A 22,359-nucleotide genomic window follows, 5' to 3' on the forward strand; every position below is an offset into this window, starting at 1 on the left:
ATTCTACAACCTGTGCTGGCACCATGGCTCCAGATTATGTGACATCATGGCATCACTGAGAGAGAGCCAGGTCAAGAGCAGCATGGTAGCTGCAGTGCAGCAGTGAATGGCAAGTGAGAAACTTGTTTTATTGTAGAGATGTGCACTGGACACTTTTCGGGTTTAGTGTTTTGGTTTTGGATCTTGATCTCCTTTCGTGTTTTGGATCTGGATTGGTTTTGCCAAAACCACCCTTTCAGGTATTAGTTTTGGATCTGGATTATTCTGGGAAAAAAAAACAACAACAACAACAACCCATAAAAACAGCTAAACACACAGACTTGTTTGTTGTTGTTCCTACAGTATTATTAACCTCAATAACATTCATTTCCAGTTTATTCTGAACACCTCACTATATTGATTTTAGGCCAAAAGGTTGCACCGAGGTAGCTGGATGACTAAGCTAAGCGACACAAGTGGGCGGCACAAACACATGGTCCATCTAGGAGTGGCACTGCAGTGGCAGACAGGATGGCAGTTTTAAAAACTAGGCCCCAAAGAGAACATAATGCAAAGAAAAAAAAAGAGGTGGAAGATGGAATTGTCCTTGGGCCCTCAGACTCACTCTTATATTGTTTAAACAGGACATGCACAGTTTAATAAACCAATCATTTCAGTGACAGGGTCTGCCACACGACTGTGGCTCAAATGATTGGTTTGTTTAGGCCCCCACAAAAAAAAGCTATTAATCTCTCCTTGCACAAACTGGCTCTACAGAGGCAAGATGTTGTCCTCATCCTCATCCTCCGATTCCTCACACCTTTCAGTGTTTACATCCTCATCCTGATAGAGTATTAATTTGTCACCGCTGGAATCCACCATCACAGGTATCTGTGTACTTTCTGGAGACAATTGCTGGTAAAGGTCTTCCTGGAGGAATTTATAATTCATTTTGATGAACATCATCTTCTCCACATTTTGTGGCTGTAACCACCTACGCTGATCGTTGACAAGGTTACCGGCTGCACTAAACACTCTTTCGGAGTACACACTGGAGGGAGGACAACTTAGGTAAAATAAAGCCAGTTTTTGTAAGGGCCTCCAAATTGCCTCTTTTTCCTACCAGTATACATTAGTGATGAGCACCGGAAATTTTTCGGGTTTTGTGTTTTGGTTTTGGGTTCGGTTCCGCGGCCGTGTTTTGGGTTCGAACGCGTTTTGGCAAAACCTCACCGAATTTTTTTTGTCGGATTCGGGTGTGTTTTGGATTCGGGTGTTTTTTTCAAAAAACCCTAAAAAACAGCTTAAATCATAGAATTTGGGGGTCATTTTGATCCCAAAGTATTATTAACCTCAATAACCATAATTTCCACTCATTTTCAGTCTATTCTGAACACCTCACACCTCACAATATTATTTTTAGTCCTGAAATTTGCACCGAGGTCGCTGGATGATTAAGCTCAGCGACCCAAGTGGCCGACACAAACACCTGGCCCATCTAGGAGTGGCACTGCAGTGTTACGCAGGATGGCCCTTCCAAAAAACACCCCCCAAACAGCACATGACGCAAAGAAGAAAAAAAAGAGGCGCAATGAGGTAGTTGTGTGAGTAAGCTAAGCGACCCTAGTGGCCGACACAAACACCTGGCCCATCTAGGAGTGGCACTGCAGTGTCACGCAGGATGGCCCTTCCAAAAAACACCCCCCAAACAGCACATGACGCAAAGAAAAAAAGAGGCACAATGAGGTAGCTGTGTGACTAAGATAAGCGACCCAAGTGGCCGACACAAACACCTGGCCCATCTAGGAGTGGCACTGCAGTGTCACGCAGGATGGCCCTTCCAAAAACTACTCCCCAAACAGCACATGACGCAAAGAAAAATGAAAGAAAAAAGAGGTGCAAGATGGAATTGTCCTTGGGCCCTCCCACCCACCCTTATGTTGTATAAACAGGACATGCACACTTTAACCAACCCATCATTTCAGTGACAGGGTCTGCCACACGACTGTGACTGAAATGACGGGTTGGTTTGGACCCCCACCAAAAAAGAAGCAATTAATCTCTCCTTGCACAAACTGGCTCTACAGAGGCAAGATGTCCACCTCATCATCATCCTCCGATATATCACCGTGTACATCCCCCTCCTCACAGATTATCAATTCGTCCCCACTGGAATCCACCATCTCAGCTCCCTGTGTACTTTGTGGAGGCAATTGCTGCTGGTGAATGTCTCCACGGAGGAATTGATTATAATTCATTTTAATGAACATCATCTTCTCCACATTTTCTGGATGTAACCTCGTACGCCGATTGCTGACAAGGTGAGCGGCGGCACTAAACACTCTTTCGGAGTACACACTTGTGGGAGGGCAACTTAGGTAGAATAAAGCCAGTTTGTGCAAGGGCCTCCAAATTGCCTCTTTTTCCTGCCAGTATAAGTACGGACTGTCTGACGTGCCTACTTGGATGCGGTCACTCATATAATCCTCCACCATTCTTTCAATGGGGAGAGAATCATATGCAGTGCCAGTAGACGACATGTCCGTAATCGTTGTCAGGTCCTTCAGTCTGGACCAGATGTCAGCATCAGCAGTCGCTCCAGACTGCCCTGCATCACCGCTAGCGGGTGGGCTCGGAATTCTGAGCCTTTTCCTCGCACCCCCAGTTGCGGGAGAATGTGAAGGAGGAGATGTTGACAGGTCGCGTTCCGCTTGACTTGACAATTTTCTCACCAGCAGTTCTTTGAACCCCAGCAGACTTGTGTCTGCCGGAAAGAGAGATCCAAGGTAGGTTTTAAATCTAGGATCGAGCACGGTGGCCAAAATGTAGTGCTCTGATTTCAACAGATTGACCACCCGTGAATCCTTGTTAAGCGAATTAAGGGCTCCATCCACAAGTCCCACATGCCTAGCGGAATCGCTCTGTGTTAGCTCCTCCTTCAATGTCTCCAGCTTCTTCTGCAAAAGCCTGATGAGGGGAATGACCTGACTCAGGCTGGCAGTGTCTGAACTGACTTCACGTGTGGCAAGTTCAAAAGGTTGCAGAACCTTGCACAACGTTGAAATCATTCTCCACTGCGCTTGAGACAGGTGCATTCCACCTCCTATATAAGGCTCAGTTGTATAGGCTTGAATGGCCTTTTGCTGCTCCTCCAACCTCTGAAGCATATAGAGGGTTGAATTCCACCTCGTTACCACTTCTTGCTTCAGATGATGGCAGGGCAGGTTCAGGCGTTTTTGGTGGTGCTCCAGTCTTCTGTACGTGGTGCCTGTACGCCGAAAGTGTGCCGCAATTCTTCTGGCCACTGACAGCATCTCTTGCACGCCCCTCTCGTTTTTTAAATAATTCTGCACCACCAAATTCAAGGTATGTGCAAAACATGGGACGTGCTGGAATTTGCCCAGATTTAATGCACACACAATATTGCTGGCGTTGTCCGATGCCACAAATCCACAGGAGAGTCCAATTGGGGTAAGCCATTCTGCGATGATCTTCCTCAGTTGCCGTAAGAGGTTTTCAGCTGTATGCGTATTCTGGAAAGCGGTGATACAAAGCGTAGCCTGCCTAGGAAAGAGTTGGCGTTTGCGAGATGCTGCTACTGGTGCCGCCGCTGCTGTTCTTGCGGCGGGAGTCAATACATCTACCCAGTGGGCTGTCACAGTCATATAGTCCTGAGTCTGCCCTGCTCCACTTGTCCACATGTCCGTGGTTAAGTGGACATTGGGTACAACTGCATTTTTTAGGACACTGGTGAGTCTTTTTCTGATGTCTGTGTACATTTTCGGTATCGCCTGCCTAGAGAAATGGAACCTAGATGGTATTTGGTACCGGGGACACAGTACCTCCAACAAGTCTCTAGTTGGCTCTGCAGTAATGATGGATACCGGAACCACGTTTCTCACCGCCCAGGATGCCAAGGCCTCAGTTATCCGCTTTGCAGCAGGATGACTGCTGTGATATTTCATCTTCTTCGCAATGGACTGTTAGACAGTCAATTGCTTGGTGGAAGTAGTAAAAGTGGTCTTACGACTTCCCCTCTGGGATGACCATCGACTCCCAGCAGCAACAACAGCAGCGCCAGCAGCAGTAGGCGTTACACGCAAGGATGCATCGGAGGAATCCCAGGCAGGAGAGGACTCGTCAGAATTGCCAGTGACATGGCCTGCAGGACTATTGGCATTCCTGGGGAAGGAGGAAATTGACACTGAGGGAGTTGGTGGGGTGGTTTGCGTGAGCTTGGTTACAAGAGGAAGGGATTTACTGGTCAGTGGACTGCTTCCGCTGTCGCCCAAAGTTTTTGAACTTGTCACTGACTTATGATGAATGCGCTGCAGGTGACGTATAAGGGAGGATGTTCCGAGGTGGTTAACGTCCTTACCCCTACTTATTACAGCTTGACAAAGGCAACACACGGCTTGACAAATGTTGTCCGCATTTCTGTTGAAATACTTCCACACTGAAGAGCTGATTTTTTTGGTATTTTCACCAGGCATGTCAATGGCCATATTCCTCCCACGGACAACAGGTGTCTCCCCGGGTGCCTGACTTAAACAAACCACCTCACCATCAGAATCCTCCTGGTCAATTTCCTCCCCAGCGCCAGCAACACCCATATCCTCCTCATCCTGGTGTACTTCAACACTGACATCTTCAATCTGACTATCAGGAACTGGACTGTGATTGCTCCTTCCAGCACTTGCAGGGGGCGTGCAAATGGTGGAAGGCGCATGCTCTTCACGTCCAGTGTTGGGAAGGTCAGGCATCGCAACCGACACAATTGGACTCTCCTTGTGGATTTGTGATTTCGAAGAACGCACAGTTCTTTGCTGTGCTTTTGCCAGCTTAAGTCTTTTCATTTTTCTAGCGAGAGGCTGAGTGCTTCAATCCTCATGTGAAGCTGAACCACTAGCCATGAACATAGGCCAGGGCCTCAGCCGTTCCTTGCCACTCCGTGTGGTAAATGGCATATTGGCAAGTTTACGCTTCTCCTCCGACGATTTTATTTTAGATTTTTGAGTCCTTTTTTTACTGATATTTGGTGTTTTGGATTTTACATGCTCTGTACTATGACATTGGGCATCGGCCTTGGCAGACGACGTTGATGGCATTTCATCGTCTCGGCCATGACTAGTGGCAGCAGCTTCAGCACGAGGTGGAAGTGGATCTTGATCTTTCCCTATTTTTGGAACCTCAACATTTTTGTTCTCCATATTTTAATAGGCACAACTAAAAGGCACCTCAGGTAAACAATGGAGATGGATGGATACTAGTATACTTATGGATGACGAGCGAATGCCGACACAGAGGTAGCTACAGCCGTGGACTACCGTACTGCGTCTGCTAGTATAGACTGGATGATAATGATATTAAAAATATATATATATCACTACTGCAGGACAGGTATATATTGTATAATGACGGACCTGCTGGACACTGTCAGCACTGCAGACTCCTAAACTACTAGTATGAAGAAGATAGAAAAAAAAAAACCCACCACAGGTAGGTATACAATTATGGACGAGCGACTGCCAGTGCCGACACAGAGGTAGCTACAGCCGTGGACTACCGTACTGCGTCTGCTAGTATAGACTGGATGATAATGATATAAAAAATATATATATATCACTACTGCAGGACAGGTATATATTATATAATGACGGACCTGCTGGACACTGTCAGCACTGCAGACTCCTAAACTACTAGTATGAAGAAGATAGAAAAAAAAAAAACCCACCACAGGTAGGTATACAATTATGGAAGAGCGACTGCCAGTGCCGACACAGAGGTAGCTACAGCCGTGGACTACCGTACTGCGTCTGCTAGTATAGACTGGATGATAATGATATAAAAAATATATATATATCACTACTGCAGGACAGGTATATATTGTATAATGACGGACCTGCTGGACACTGTCAGCACTGCAGACTCCTAAACTACTAGTATGAAGAAGATAGAAAAAAAAAAACCCACCACAGGTAGGTATACAATTATGGACGAGCGACTGCCAGTGCCGACACAGAGGTAGCTACAGCCGTGGACTACCGTACTGCGTCTGCTAGTATAGACTGGATGATAATGATATAAAAAATATATATATATCACTACTGCAGGACAGGTATATATTGTATAATGACGGACCTGCTGGACACTGTCAGCACTGCAGACTCCTAAACTACTAGTATGAAGAAGATAGAAAAAAAAAAAACCACCACAGGTAGGTATACAATTATGGACGAGCGACTGCCGACACAGAGGTAGCTACAGCCGTGGACTACCGTACTGCGTCTGCTAGTATAGACTGGATGATAATGATATAAAAAATATATATATATCACTACTGCAGGACAGGTATATATTGTATAATGACGGACCTGCTGGACACTGTCAGCACTGCAGACTCCTAAACTACTAGTATGAAGAAGATAGAAATACAATGAATGACGGACCTGCTGGACACTGTCAGCAGAATGCGTTTATAGAATAAAAAAAAAAAAACACCACACGAGTGTTTAACTTTTTCAGGCAGACAATATACTGGTGGTCACTGCTGGTCAGTCACACTGGCACTCTGGCAGCAAAAGTGTGCACTGTTAAATATGTACTCCTGCTATAACTGCTCCCCAGTCTCCCCCACAATTAAGCTGTGTGAGCAGTGAGCACTACTCAGCACAGTCAGATATACATAGATGATATTATCATGCAGCACACTGAGGCTGAGCACAGATATGGTATGTGACTGTGTATCATTTTTTTTTCAGGCAGAGAACGGATTATATTAAATAATAAATAAAACTGGTGGTCACTAGTATAACTATCAGCAAAACTCTGCACTCTCTGAGTACTCCTAATGCTCCAGTAAATCAAGTGTCTCACTCTCTATCTAAACGGAGAGGACGCCAGCCACGTCCTCTCCCTATCAATCTCAATGCACGTGTGAAAATGGCGGCGACGCGCGGCTCCTTATATAGAATCCGAGTCTCGCGATAGAATACGAGCCTCGCGAGAATCCGACAGCGGGATGATGACGTTCGGGCGCGCTCGGGTTAGCCGAGCAAGGCGGGAAGATCCGAGTCTGCCTCGGACCCGTGTAAAAAGCGTGAAGTTCGGGGGGGTTCGGTTTCCGAGAAACTGAACCCGCTCATCACTAGTATACATACGGACTATCTGACATGCCTACTTGGATACTGTCACTCATATAATCCTCCACCACTCTGTCAATGGTGACAGCATCATATACAGTGACAGTAGACATGTCAGTAATTTTTGGCAGCTCCTTCAGTCTGGAGCATATGTCAAAACTTGCTCACGACTGCCATGCATCAAGGCCATCGGGTTGGCTAAGAAATTTTAGTTTTTTCCTTGCAGCCCCAGTTGCGGGAGAAAATGATGGCGGAGCTGTTGACATGTGACGTTCCGCTTGAACTGACAATTTTCTCACCAGCAGGTCTTTGCACCATTGCAGACTTGTGTCTGCCAGAAAGAGAGATACAACGTAGGCTTTAAATCTAAAATTCTGCACGGTGGCCAAAATGTAGTGCTCTGATTTCAACAGATTGATGGGCGGCGTCTGATATATATGGGATCCAAAACCCGCGAGATCCCACTTTGGGATGATGACGTTTTGCCTCGATCTGGGATCCAAGTCTGGTGGGAAAACCCAAGCTGGACTCGGATCGGATCGTGAAGTTGAGCGGGGAGGGTTAGGATCTCTGAGATCTGAACCCGCTCATCCCTAACTGTAATCTGTATTTTTGTTTTTATTACTACATTTTTTTAAATAATTCTTTTAAAGCCTCTTATTATTGTCTGTAACTGTGAGAAACATTTTCTATGACAATTAAATGTACTTAAATTTTCATGTTAGGGCTCGAAAATGGATTATTCCTCATATCACAACTGAATTGTGTAAAAAAAAATACTTACTTTATACAGGATGGATTTTCTTATATTTCTTCATACAGTAGCTCACATTTGGGGAGTAAGGATTGGGTTCATCACTCAAATTTATTCTAAGACTTTTAACTCAAAGGGGTCTATTTACTAAGCTTTGGAGAGAGATAAAGTGGAGAGATAAAGTACCAAATAACCAGCTACTAACCATCATTTTTCAAACACAGCCTGCAACATGGCAGAAAAGAGCAGATTGGCTGGCACTTTATTTCTCTTCAATGCTTAGTAAATAGACTCCTAATTCCAAGGGCTTTTTTTCAAAACAGTGTCTACTGTATTTCAGCAATGAAGAACTAATAGTGTATAGCTACAATAACTATACAGATAATGTTTTACATGGTGGATGATGAGATGGAAATTAAATAATGTTGTTGTTTTTTATTGATTTTTAGTGAGAACTAATGAAAAATGAAGATGCTAAAGCTCTTTCACTTCTTATTGTTTGTAACGTCCCTGAAGGCACACATAACTACAGATAATGGTAAATGTGAAGAAACTACCAGTACTTGTGCAGTCATATCATGCACTCCACATAGCCACAGTGGACTGCCTGGAAGAGATGGAAGGGATGGCAAAGAAGGACTAAAAGGTGAAAAGGGAGAACGAGGTAAATGTCAGAATAATACTCAATCTTTGGAATTTATTTAGGAAAACTTAGATTTTTTTCTATATTATGTCACCATAATAACAGTAGCTTGTCAATCATATATTTATTAAAAATCCACTCAAAACACATGCTAATTTTACACAATAATACATCCCAGACACAGGGCCAGATTAAGGTCCACATGGGCCGGGAGCTGAAAATATTCAAATGCCTATTATGAGGAACAGGAGAGGTGTGATCAGTGCTGTGTGGGTGTGGTGAGTTCCATGTGGGCATGTACACCCCCTACACCAGGCTTTTTCAACCAGTGTGCCATGGCACACTAGTGTGCCGCGACCAGTTGTAAGGTGTGCCGCGGAGCCAGAGCAGCTTCCTGCACCTTCAGAGTGAACTGTTGTCCCGGGCTCTTCTTAGAGGATCAGTCGTGCTCCAGTTGTAACCTATGCCTTGATGACGCAGCAGTGTGATATCATAGGTCACGGCCGTCGCATCTCACCACCCAGCCAGCCCACCCGCCTGTGTACACATCTTCCAGTTCCTGCCTGCATACACAGCTTTCCTTGCTCACCCACATCCACACCTGTCCGACTGCCCGCTGCTCAGTATTTGCAGCACTCCACTATGAACAACCCCCACCACTGAGGGACAGGGAGGAGGACAGCTGACTGGTTAGGGGCTACTATTTGTTCTTTTTTTTCTCCTGTGGGGAACAATAGGATTCATGTGGGGAGCAATAGGATTTATGTAGGGAGCAATGTGATTGTTTTTTCTGTGTAGACGAATGTATGTATGGATTTTTTTTACTATGAGGGCCAATGTGTGTTTTTTGTTTTTTTCTGTGGGGAACTTATGGTGTGCCTTGGAAATTTTAAAATACTGTTCGTGTGCCACGAGTAAAAAAAGGTTGAAAATCACTGCCCTACACTATCAGCTCCAATGTCTCCCTAAATATGTAAAAATATAAAAAAAAATTGCATAATGAATACTGTAGCTCCATCTGCTCCATTTTTAATCTGGCCCTGCCTGGACAATGTCCTCCTATGACCTCATTTAGAGCTAGTAGAAAATACGGGTGGAATGTGCCAATTATTGCAAGTGTAGAACATCTTCTATCACAATTTAATAAACTTTGTCTTGGCAACTCAGTGATGCTCAGCTCCTTGAAGATACTGGCTGTCGGTGGGAAGAAGAGACTTATCACTTCACTAACTAGTTATAGTCTGCTCTGCAATTTCATTAACCAGCTTTGATGGGTCACACATTCACATTATGAATTGCAAAGTTATCAATGGAGGCATCTTGAAATAGCTGTCACTAGCCTGGGGGCTTCATATGTATGGCTTTTCTCAATATAATAAATAAAGCAGTGTTTCCCAACCTCTGTCATCAGCACAAATAGTTTAATCAAAATAACTGTGGTACTCATTAAGCCACCTGTGCTCAATTATACATTATCTATTATTAAAACCTGAACTGGTAGTGTGCTTTGAGGACCGTGGTTGGGAACCCCTGTCTTAGAATGATAACATAAAGCTGTCTTATGCAAAAACAGGAAGTATTTTCCCTGCATAACACAATTGCATATGCATCACAATATGATTTTTACTGTGCAAGAACAAATTGGAAATCTTTAGTAAGATTTAGCTCTAAATGAGGCCCATAATGTATGATTTTGATCAATGTTTACTTTGTTACAATTGCCCAGTTAATGCCTTAAACAAATTTAAATTCCAATCTCACACAGGTCAACAAGGATCTCGGGGGAATCAGGGACCACCAGGAAAACTTGGTCCTCCAGGAGTAAAGGGTGATAAAGGCACTATTGGTCAAAAAGGAGACCAAGGCATCAGCGCTACTTCAGGTAAGATAAAGAGGAAAATTTCGTTATAATAAGAAATGGGACAACAATACTATACAAATGCTAATAGTGATAATGTTACGTGCGATACTGTAGGTGTTCTAGAATCGAACAGTGTTTCTTCATGTTTTAGGCTCTTAGCCTCCCAATTTAAAAAAAGAAGAAATATATGCCATATTGTAGAAAGTTTATTTGTTTATCTGTTAAGATATCTAGTGAACGGAAACATCTATATACTGTAAATTGAGATTTACCTTTCTTATAACAAATTGGTTGTGTCTTTCTCTTCAAGGCTTAATTGGTGAAAAAGTCACATTTGGAAAAAAACAAATAGTGCCCTCCATTGCCACAAGTGTCTCAATAAATGTATTTATTGCCATGCACGTCTTAAATAATATACTGTATAATTAGATTTAAAACTTTCACTCAAAGTATTCCAGCATAAATTATAAGATCTGTGACCTTGAAGATCTCTAGTAAAGTGAAAAAGGTTTTATTTTTGTGACCCCCTGATGGTAACATAATAATACTAATAATAATAATAATAATAATAATAATAATAATAATAAATATGATTATGAACTTTTTTTGTCAGAGGTTGATACTGTCAAGGAACATTTAAAAGTATTCGAAAGGGAATTGCAGATACTTCAAGCAAGCCTCAATAAGTATAATAAAAGTAAGACAAGCTTTCTCTCTCTTTCTCTCACTCTGTAATAATTAGAGATGTGCTCCGGCCCCCATCATGGGTTTTGGATCTTTATCTCCTTTGTGTTTTGGATATGTATTTGGTTTTGGCAAAACTGCCTTTGTGGGTTTTTGTTTTGGATCTGTATTTTTTTAACAAAAATCATGAAAACAGCTAAAATTACAGACTTTTGGCCTGTTTTTGTTCCTACAGAATTATTAACCTCAATAACATTTATTTCCACTCATTTAAATTTTGACCACCTTACAGCTCACAATATAGTTTTCATCCAGTTTATGCCAAAAGGTTGCACCAAGGTAGCTGGATGACCAGAGGCAGAACTCTGGGAGGCAACGGAGTCATCTGCCACCGTGCTCCTGCTCTGAAGGGGGGCACCTCTCCTCCCATTCTGTGACACCAATGAATTAAGTTAATTGATAGCTGTCGCTGTATTTTCAGAGGCCAACTTGCTCACTGGTCCCTGCACCTTACAAATCACACCTTCTTTATTATACTGAATATACACATTTTACAAGTGTCATACCCAGGATTAGAAACCACAACCTATTACACTGGAAGCAGACACCTTACTGATGAAGCTGTTTGCTCCTGTATAGGAAATATGAACATTTTAACTATATGAAGTTAGTTCGCTGACAATTCCACGTAACTTCACATAGTTAGAATTCTTACGCTTCCTCTACAGGAGCAAATAGCTCCATCAGTAAAGTGTCTGCTGTTAGTGTAACAGGTCATGTGTTCTAATCCTGGGTATGACCGCTAAGAAATGTGTGTTTTAAAATAAGACAAATAAATATAGTATATACATTTTTTTACACACACACACACACACACACACACACACACACACACACACACACGGACGCACGCACACACAAACACACACACACACACACACACACACACACACACACACATATTTATCTTGATATAGGAAATAGGGGGGCACCAATATTTATCTTGCCTCCGGGCAACTGGGACGAACTTACGCCACTGTGGATGACTAAGCTAAGCGACAGCAGTGGGTGGCATAAACATGTGGCACTTAAACTTCCAACATGGCACATCTAGGAAATAGAATGGCACTGCAGTAGCGGACAGGGTGGCAGTTTAATAAACTATATGAATGTTTGTCGTCACAGTCATCAAAGCTCCAAACAGTACATAATGCAAAGAAAAAAGGAGCAAGATGGACTTGTCCTTGGGCTCTACAAACCACCCTTATGTTGTATATATTAAACAGGACATGCACAGTTTTACAAACCAATCACTACATGTATGAAAATTACACTGCGGTATGACCTACAGTGTTACAATACATGGATGAAACTGGGGTACCACCTATAGTGTCACAATGCATGTATAATTATATACTGCGGTCTGACTGGCAGTGTCACAGAAAAATAATAGTATAGTACAGTGGGGTATAGCACAAAAAAAGTATATATATATATATATATATATATATATATAAATTATATTTTTTAGGTTTGATTTTGTTTACACTGGAAGAGAACACCCCTAGATTGACAGAGAGCCACTGGACAGACACAGCAGTCCCTTGTCAGACACAGCAGCCCCTTATCAGACACAGCAGCCCCTTGTTGGACACAGCAGCCGCTTTATGTACAACAAAGCACCCCTGGGAATGGACCACCTACAGTTGGGGTACCACCTACAATATGTGTATGATTATACACTACAGTTTGACCGACAGTGGCACAGAAAAAAAAAATAGTATAGTACACTGGGGTATAGCACAAAAAGCTTTTATTTTGCTTACACTGGGACAGAGCACCTCTTGATTGAAAGAACCTCCCGTGACGGACAAAGCAGACCCTTGTCGGATGGACACAGCAGCCCCTTGTCGGACACAGCAACCCCTTGATAGACAACACATCACCTCTTTATGTACTACAAAGCACCCCTTGGGACGGACAGCCTACAGTTGGGATACCATCTACAGTTTCATAATATGTGTGTGATTATACACTGCGGTCTGACCAGCAGTGTCACAGAAAAATGATAGTATAGTACACTGGGATATAGCACATAAAACAAATATATATATATATATATAGCAAAATCGTTATGCCGGCACTCACTTCACTGACCAAAAGAACATTCTGCTCGGGTGCCCTCCATGAGACTGTGAAGACTCAGCCATACACACACCAACGGGCGGCACTCACAAGACTTGTTGTTAGGAATAATCAGACGGACAGCGTCCCTGCGTTCAACGTTTCAGTCGTGAGACTTTTATCAAGAACAGGTGTAAAGTGACATAAACATACCTTAAATAGTGTGCTCTGCCCAGTACCCCTGGTTGCGCTTCCGGACGCCACCTGGTCTCATCGGATGACGTCACTTCAGCGCGCGCCCACATTCCGCCCCAGCATCTCCGGTCATGTGATGCCCAGCCAATGTGATCGCGTCACCAGCCGGCGGGTGGAACGCATCACCTGTTCCGCTCTCCAGTAGTCAGGGAAATGCCGGGCGGTCACCATGGGGATCTGTAAATAAAGCGGCATAATGAACAAACCAAATAACAGAAATGTCAACAAAGTGACGTACAAAATCACATCAACAACAACCCAAAACAAAGTGCAATGGAGTGTGCATTATAAACATGAACTGAGCAACTTGTGATAAAATAGTATATTAAGATAAGACCACATGTCGTGGATGGATTATAAAAAACAGTGTCAGTGAGAATCAAAAATAATAAGTGCTGTATAAATGTTAAAAATAATAATAAAAAGGTAGTGCCCCGCACCCGCCGGCTGGTGACGCGATCATGTTGGCTGGGCATCACGTGACCGGAGATGCTGGGGCGGAATGTGGGCGCGCGCTGAAGTGACGTCACCCGATGAGGCCAGGTGGCGTCCGGAAGCGCAACCAGGGGTACTGGACAGAGCACACTATTTAAGGTATGTTTATGTCACTTTACACCTGTTCTTGATAAAAGTCTCACGACTGAAACGTTGAACGCAGGGAAGCTGTCCGTCTGATTATTCCTAACAACAAGTCTTGTGAGTGCCGCCCGTTGGTGTGTGTATATATATATATATATATATATACATACATATATTAATTTTGTAGATTTGTACAGTGACGTCACTTTTACTGAGCCGGGACGCTGGCCGCGGCCCGCCACGGACGGACCTGGGGGGGTATATAGGTGAGTCACTTTCTATTTGTTATTTGCCCTGACGAAAAAGTTTGACTATAAACTTTGAAACGTTGACACGCTCAGGTGGATTCCTGTGTTTCTTTCCAAAGCCGTGAGTGCCGCCCGCTGTGCATTGATATATTATTGAGGATTTCTCCTTCAAATGGAGGGCACTGGCTATTTCTTAGTATATACTTTTTTCCAAATAAGGAGTGCTGCTGGCCGGATCTTTATATATATATATATATATATATATATATATATATATAAAAAATATATATTTTTAGCTTTTATTTTGTTTAAACTGGGGCAGAGCACCCTTAGATTGACAGAGCACCCCCTGAATGACAAAGCAGCCCTTTTATGGACAGACAGAGCACCCCTGGAGGGCACAGCAGTCTCTTTATGGATGGATAGAGCACCCCTGGAGGACACAGCAGCACCCTTATGGATGGGCACAGCATGGATAGAGCACCCCTGGACAGAGCACCCCAGCAGCACCTTTATGGATTGACAGAGCACCTTTGGAGGACACAGCAGACCATTTATGGATGGAGAGAGCACCCTGGAGAACACAGCATCACCTTTACAGATGCACACAGCATGGGCAACACAGCAGCACCCCTGAATGGACAACACAGCACCCCTGGACAGACACAGCATGGACACGTCTACTTAATACAAGCTCCACAGCCAGAGTGAAGATGGTGCGATCACCAGGGATCTTTACAGAATCCAAAACCTGTGAGAATCCAAGAGCAGGAGGTTGATGTTTTTCTTCATTTTGGGATCCGAGTCAGGCAGGAAAACCCAAGCCAGACATGGATCCTGGCTCTGAACGCTATATTCGGGCATGTCCAGTTCTTGGAGAACCAGACCCGCTCATCTCTAGTAATCAGGTGTTAAAGTGGGGGGTAACGAGGTGGAACTGAGGGGTGGTACTGTAATGGTAGGTGGAACTAGTCCCACCTCCGCTATGGCCCTGCACAGTAACTTCAACTGAAAAGCCCACCACCCATGTCAACAGATGATGCAGGTGGTGCTAGTGTCACTGATGAGCTGCAGCCGCTTCCTCTTCCTCAGATCCTGGTGGCTCCATGGTTCTCTTTCGCCTGCAGCCCACCTCCCCTGGTATTCACACATGATGTATCTGTCGGATGTCATTCATCCCCTCCTCTGGTCCTAGCAACCTCTTTTTCCGGCACAGTGTATGTGATGCCATGCCATCACTGCTGCTAAAGTGAAGACTCTGTGTATGCTGAAGACAAGGAGAGAGGGGGGCTAGAGGGACACAAATAGGTGGGGAAGCTGCTGAAGGGACAAAGTGCATGAAGCTGCTGAAGGGACATGGGTGATGAGATGCTGTAGTGACAGAGGCAGAGATGTGTATAAGGGGCACAACTATGGGCATTATGTGTATAAGCGGCACTTCTATGGGCATTATTTGTAAGGGGCACTACTACTGTTGACATTGTGTATAAGGGGCACTGATACTGTGGGCACTGTGTAGAAGGGGTACTACTGTGGGCATTGTGGGTAATGGGCACTACTGAGTGGCATAACGTGTATAAGGTGTACTACTGTGTAGTGTAACATGAATAAGGGGCACTACTATGTGGTGTAATATAAATCAAGTGCACTACGTGCAGTGCAATGTGAATAAGATTGTGCTACTTTGTGGCATAATTTGAATTTGGGGTACTATTGTGAGACCACACCCCTTTTTTGCATTGCTCATCTTTGGTGTGCACTGTCTCTTTATGAAGTATGGGAGGTAGGTTACAAATTATTTACAGGGAGGTGCAAAAAATCCCAGCACTGTCCCTGGCTCTGCATAATGGGAGGGGGGAGGGGTATGCGGTGGGTGAAATGAGTTCCACCACCTCTCCAGAACCACGTTAAGCCCTGCTAGTTGTAGTCTATGCAACACAAATTTTGCAAAGTAGAGTGATGCAATCCAACTGTCCTGAGTTTTACCAATCCAAGTTGGAACTTGGAATTTCCTGACTAACTTGAAAATAAAAATGAGACAAAATGTCCCTTACCACAGACATCAGAATAAAGCAAGCTTTGGACTCTGCACTGTGTTTATGCACTTCTTTCTCATGGCAACTGTCATTTTGTGTTAATGAATGGGTAGGAGAAACTCCCAAGCTTGGTGTGCTCTGCTGATGAAAAATGAAATAAGTTAAAAAATAATATTAAATGTAAAAATATTTACTGTAACTTTCTAATAAATAGTTAATGTAAATGTAAGCACGACACTATAGACTTGAAAGTTGTACTGTAGACCAGAACCTACGCCTCTTTGTGCCAAGCAAGATACACAAAAAAAGTGCAATGAAAAGTGGTACCATAAAGGTGTCCAACTTTATTAAATATAATTATACAATGTCACTATATTTTGTTAGTCTTATAACCTTTTCTTGCAGCCTATAATTTTACATTTAATAACTAGCATAGTTAGTTTCATCTGTTTATTGAACATTCAAAGCCATAATAAATTAAGATTATCAGATGAAATGCCAGGTTTTCTATTCTATGCAGAGCCGGCACTACCCGCTCAGCAAAGCAGGGAGGCGCCGAGCTGAAGAGGCACTCTCCCTGCTCTGCTACTCTGCTGTTGCTGCCAGCTGCTACTGAGTCTGTAAGGGGCACTACTACTATTGGCATTATGTGAGGTACTACAACTGTGGGCATTATGTGTGGCACTACCACTGTGAACATTATTCTGTATGTAAGGGGCACTACTACTGTGGGCATTACGTGTGGCACTACCACTGTGAACATTATTCTGTATGTAAGGGGCACTACTACTGTAGGCATTACGTGTGGCAGTACTACTGAGGGCATTACGTGCAAGAGGCACTAATACTGTGACCATTATTTGTGGCACTATTACAGTGGATAATTTGCGTAAGTGGCAAAACTACTGTGGACATTATGTGTATAAAGGGCACTACTGTGGGCATTGTGTATAAGGGCACTACTATGTGGTGTAATATGAATCTGGGACACTATTTGTGTTGCCATGCCCCTTCCTGACCCTTTTTTACGTATGGAAAGGCACAAATCTATAATTTGCAGAGGGACGTTAAATACCCTAGCACCGGCTCTGATCCTATGCATGTCCTGTTTAATCTACAATTTAGCCAAATAAACTAGTTACTTACTGAGTGTACAGTAGCTAACCTTTTAGCTAGCATATCGTACTGCAGCCTTTGGCCAGTCTTGCTTAGAGTTACTATAATGGTCAATATGAAGTTATTATTATTAAACAAATAGTAACAAAATCATATTAGTCATCAAATTTACACTTTTATGTGAAATCCAAAAACAAAATAAAAAATTAATACACCTGCCAGACCAAACCCAATTCTAAAATACAATAATATTAATAATGGTGGCCCACATGATAATCATTTGAACTATTATTTAATAAAATAGCATAGTAGATGTATTAACAATGTTCTAATGTAAACTTAAATAGCTAAGACATTTTTTTTTTACTATTGATCTACGTATCTTCTGTCTCTACTTAACAACTAAAGAAGTCATTAATCCCTTTTTCACCTATTTCAGTTCTGCTCTTCCATGGAGGTAAGCAGTCTGGTGATAAAGTGTTTGTCACCAATGGCTTAGAAGAAAGTTTTGAAAATGCTCAAAAGACCTGCAAAGAATCTGGTGGTAATCTGGCAACACCAAAAAATGCAGCAGAAAACAGCGCAGCACAGGAGATACTTCACACCAAAGGGGAGGCAAGCAAAGCTTTCCTGGGTATTTCAGACCTGCAAGTGGAAGGGATATTCAAATACTTGTCAGGAGAAAAGATCACTTTTACCAACTGGAACCTGGGAGAGCCAAATAACAGCAAAGACAATGAAGACTGTGTGGAGGTCCAGGACAATGGGAAATGGAATGATATTCCATGCAATCTACTACGACTAGTTATTTGTGAATTTCAATAGAATTAGTTAAAGACAATCCATAGCACACAATTTTGACTCAAAAACCCATTTACCCCAACCCATGAAATAATGTACTGTATGATATCAAATGTTATTGATTTTCCTCTATATATTCAGCTAATCACTATATTTGTGAAATAAAAAAGGAGATAATTCATGTTATATTAGAGCCCTGCAGATATGAGATTCTACAATAATGATTCCAGATGTGCAACTAGAGCCCGATATGAAATAAGACATAGTCCTTTCTATATACTTGTATCAGAGGGCCTGATTTGGATTTGTATGCAAAACTGAAGGTTTACATACAAAACCGATGTTTAAGGAACTGCGCATGTACAGGACCTGTTCTGAGCATACTGTATGTAAGATGGGTCCTGCATGATCACTCAAAGTGCCCCCTTAGCCACAGTACGATTGACATGATGTGCTGATTGGGGGCAGAGCGGGGTTAACGACCGGGACTATTCAACAAAATAGGGGGTGTGACCCTATTTTGTAGGCGTGTCGAGCCCAAGGTCTTCACAATCTGATGCAGACTTTCTGAACCCGGCAGAGAGGTTCCGACGGCTAGTTTGAGTAAGCTTTAGGTTACGCAGACTGGCTGAGGGTTGGATCGCAGATGCTAGCAGGAAATGTCTATTTACTACAGATGCTTCCTGCATAATTAGAGTATATGTTGTATGCTATTATGAAGCTGCTTCCTTGCTGGAAGTGACTGTGCAATACCAACCATATCAGATTCGGGCGAAGAATACTCTGTACAATCAACGCTTCTTACAGATTTTCTACAGTATGTAATACTAATGATGATTTAGACCCTAATTCGATGGTGTAGTTTTACATGTGAGTCAGACCAATATGAACAGGCAGAAGCTTCACACATGGCACTTGTAGAAGTGAAAAGTTCTGTTGCAGAATGTGCTGTATGTGGGGGGTTAATACAGCGCTGCAGGTTAGAAGGGTCAGGGGATGAGGTGTTGGATGTTATTGGGTAGTTATGTGTGCTATGATAACACTGATTATGTATATGTCTGTCCTAAGTGGTGTGAATAGAGTTTCACTGTTATCATAGCACACATAGATACCCAATAACATTCCAATACCTCATCCACCAAACCGTCTACCCTGCATCGCTGTTTTAACCCCTCACATCTGTAACTGTGGGAGATTAGACGCCTCCAAATATAGCAGCGCATCAGACCTGTTCCCAGTGAGTGCAGTGGAACATACTCATATACAAAGTGTGCTGGAACCACTGCTGTTTGTGTAGTTTGTGTCAGGATTTCATACTTTACCCAAGAAGCACTAGTTGGCCCCTGCTTGTACCTTAGCCAATGGTGGGAATAAGAATTTTAGTATTTAGTTTACAAAAATGTTTCTAGAAATTTACCTGCTGATACAAAAAGGCCCCAGTGTTATTATTGCACTAAACTGAAGAAATAGGTTACTACTTATGTTGTGTGCCAACAAAGTAAAAATTACAGAGGAGACAGCACAGCTGGGTAATATTCTTATACATAAGACAACAAAAGTAATTACCCCGCCCCTGTCTGCATTTTAATTGTCGGGATGCCAGCATCGGTCATGTGACCGCCGGCATCCCAACCGCTGGTAATTTGTATCACACCCAAACAAAACCTGAATTGGATCACTCTCATGTCTTGCCCTCTCACTGATTTTATACTGGTAGCATGTGGCACAGCATTTGAAATGTGCATCAGGATAGGCCTGTTTTACTAAATATTTTGTGATTAAAATCCCTTTACCGCAACTAGTGGAGGTTTGTAAATTACAAAATACAAGCATTCTTCTTTCATTTCACAGAACAAGTTCAAAGGACAATCATGTGACATAAAGCAAATATAGAGGCCAGGGTACAAAGTGACATTAGAAGAGCACTGAACTTTCAGTCCAAAGTAATTATTTTTGCTTACTGTGAGTTCTATACAAACTATACGCGCTTTTATCCGGAACAGCATTTTTTCCAACCAAGTGCTCCAGGATGTAATCTAGTACAATTATTTCAATATCAATCCACTTGTAACCATTGCAAGAACAAGTACTACAACACCATTCACTAAATAACGACTTTCAATTATACTTTATACTTAGATATGTGTACATGTTTTCTGTTCTTTTCAATGATGCATATTTTACAGTAACTACAGGCAAAAAATTTAATAAATGCACCATATACATAGGGGGGCATTCCGAGTTGATCACATTAAGCTTTTTTTTTTGCTGCCTATGCGATCAACTCGACGCCGCCTATGGTGGAGGGATTTTTTGCATAGCAAGGCTGTGAACTCTTGTGCAGCCCTGCTATGCAAAAAAAGTTTTGTGTAGAACTAGACCAGGGTAAGAGTTACTTACCCTGTGAAATCGATCCAGCGATGCAGGTCCCGGAATTAATGTCAGACATCCGCCCTCCAAACGCCTGGACACGCCTGTGTTGGACTCACCACTCCCAGAAAATGGTGAGTTACCGCCCCGGAACGCTAGCGATCTCTTTCTTTGTTCTTCTGGTCGTTGCCCGGCGACGGCCGTCGCCTTGGCAACGATGCGCGTGCGCATTGTGGCCACCACGCAGGTGCAGAACCAACCTGTTTGCATTGCTGCGACAACCAGCAGCGTGCAAACGGGTCGGAATGACCCCCATAGTACAAGTTCTGCAGAGTTCAGGATTTTAGTTCTGTAGCCCTTCCATTTTAAAATAGCCAGAGCAGGCTTTTTTATTATGTAAATATGTACTTATTAATGCATTCATGGCCATTTGGATGCATCCCAGCAGACTTTACAATACACATGATCATAAATCATAGGTTTCTCTATGCTGAAACCCACAAAGCACAGTCACTGTTACACAATGCACTGCAGCAGTTAGGTCACAGAGGGATAGTTAGAATTAGTTAAAGTATTTTGGAAGAGTTTATCCATAGGGAAATGTCCATAAACCATCTACAGGAAAGAATTGAGAAGGAAATAGAAACAGCAGAATTTCAGCCCAAAGATGATCAGTGGTGATATTCACAATTATGAACGCACCCAAATTTCAGGGATTCGAGTCAATCGGAGCCACGGCTTGTGGTTTCCCACTAGGCTTGGATTCCAAATCGACAAAACGCCATCCTCCTGGCATTGGATTCTTGCAGGATTTGTATTCTATATAAGGGTGCCATGGTCGGAATTCGGCTCCATTTGACTCCAGGCTGTGTGCTGTACCGTAATCTGTTGGTTAAATGGTTAATTTGGCTGTGCTGTCCAGACTCATAGGGGTAAATTTACTAAGATGGGAGTTCTATTTAAGATGGGATGTTTCCCATAGCAACCAATCAGATTTTACTTATCATTAATCTAGCACCTTCTAGAAGATAATACCTGAAATCTGATTGTTTGCTATGGGCAACATCCCATCTTAAATAAAACTCCCATTTTAGTAAATATACCCAATAGTGTATACAAGTGGCTTTTCTGTGGACTCCAGACTTCATACAAGTGGCTGTGTGCTGTGTCCATCTAAGTGGCTGTGCGTTCACATATAAGCGGCACTTCAGTGTGTAAAAGATTTTTTTTTAAAAAGGTTAAAATTAAAAAAGAACAAAAAGTTTAAAAAAGCGGTTATTTTAAGTTTCTACAACCTGTGTGCGCTGTACCCTTGTGCATTTATTATTCACGTACATATAAAAGAAAGCTCTTTGAATTGCGACAGTTTGAGTTGAGCTGCAAAGTGAAAATTAAATATACTCTTCTATTGTTTCTACTATTCTGGTGCACTGTACCCCTGTATGTTTATTATTCATGTACATATAATAAAAGCCCTTTGAATTGACGCAGTTTGAGTTGAGCTGCAAAGTGAAAAATAAGTATATTTTCCTATTGTTTGTACTGTTCTGGCACACTGTTCTACATCTAATATGGTCACTATCCAAAGAATGGCGGAGGGTTATTTTAATGACGGTGTACAAATAGGCACACATAGAGTCCCTTTGATGACTGAAAGGAAAAAGAGGCAATTTGAAGTATATTTCTACAAACTGGATTTGTATTACTTAAGCTGCCTACCCTCCAATGTTTACTCAGAATTTTTTTTAGCACAGCCGGGAGCCTTGA

General features: G+C 42.6%; 1 protein-coding gene across 1 annotated transcript in view; it reads left to right on the forward strand.

Moving 5' to 3' along the window:
• Positions 1 to 22,078, forward strand: part of LOC135055099 (pulmonary surfactant-associated protein D-like) — a 42,602-nt gene extending 20,524 nt beyond the window's left edge. The window contains exons 2-5 of the mRNA XM_063958746.1: positions 8,325 to 8,539; positions 10,284 to 10,400; positions 10,993 to 11,076; positions 17,861 to 22,078. Coding sequence (XP_063814816.1) covers positions 8,341 to 8,539; positions 10,284 to 10,400; positions 10,993 to 11,076; positions 17,861 to 18,246 — 786 coding nt within the window. The 5' untranslated portion in view covers positions 8,325 to 8,340 and the 3' untranslated portion in view covers positions 18,247 to 22,078. The remainder of the gene's footprint in view (positions 1 to 8,324; positions 8,540 to 10,283; positions 10,401 to 10,992; positions 11,077 to 17,860) is intronic.
• Positions 22,079 to 22,359: the final 281 nt, after the last annotated feature.

This window comes from Pseudophryne corroboree, chromosome 3 (genome assembly GCF_028390025.1).
Source record: "Pseudophryne corroboree isolate aPseCor3 chromosome 3, aPseCor3.hap2, whole genome shotgun sequence".
In the NCBI taxonomy this organism is placed as follows: domain Eukaryota; kingdom Metazoa; phylum Chordata; class Amphibia; order Anura; family Myobatrachidae; genus Pseudophryne; species Pseudophryne corroboree.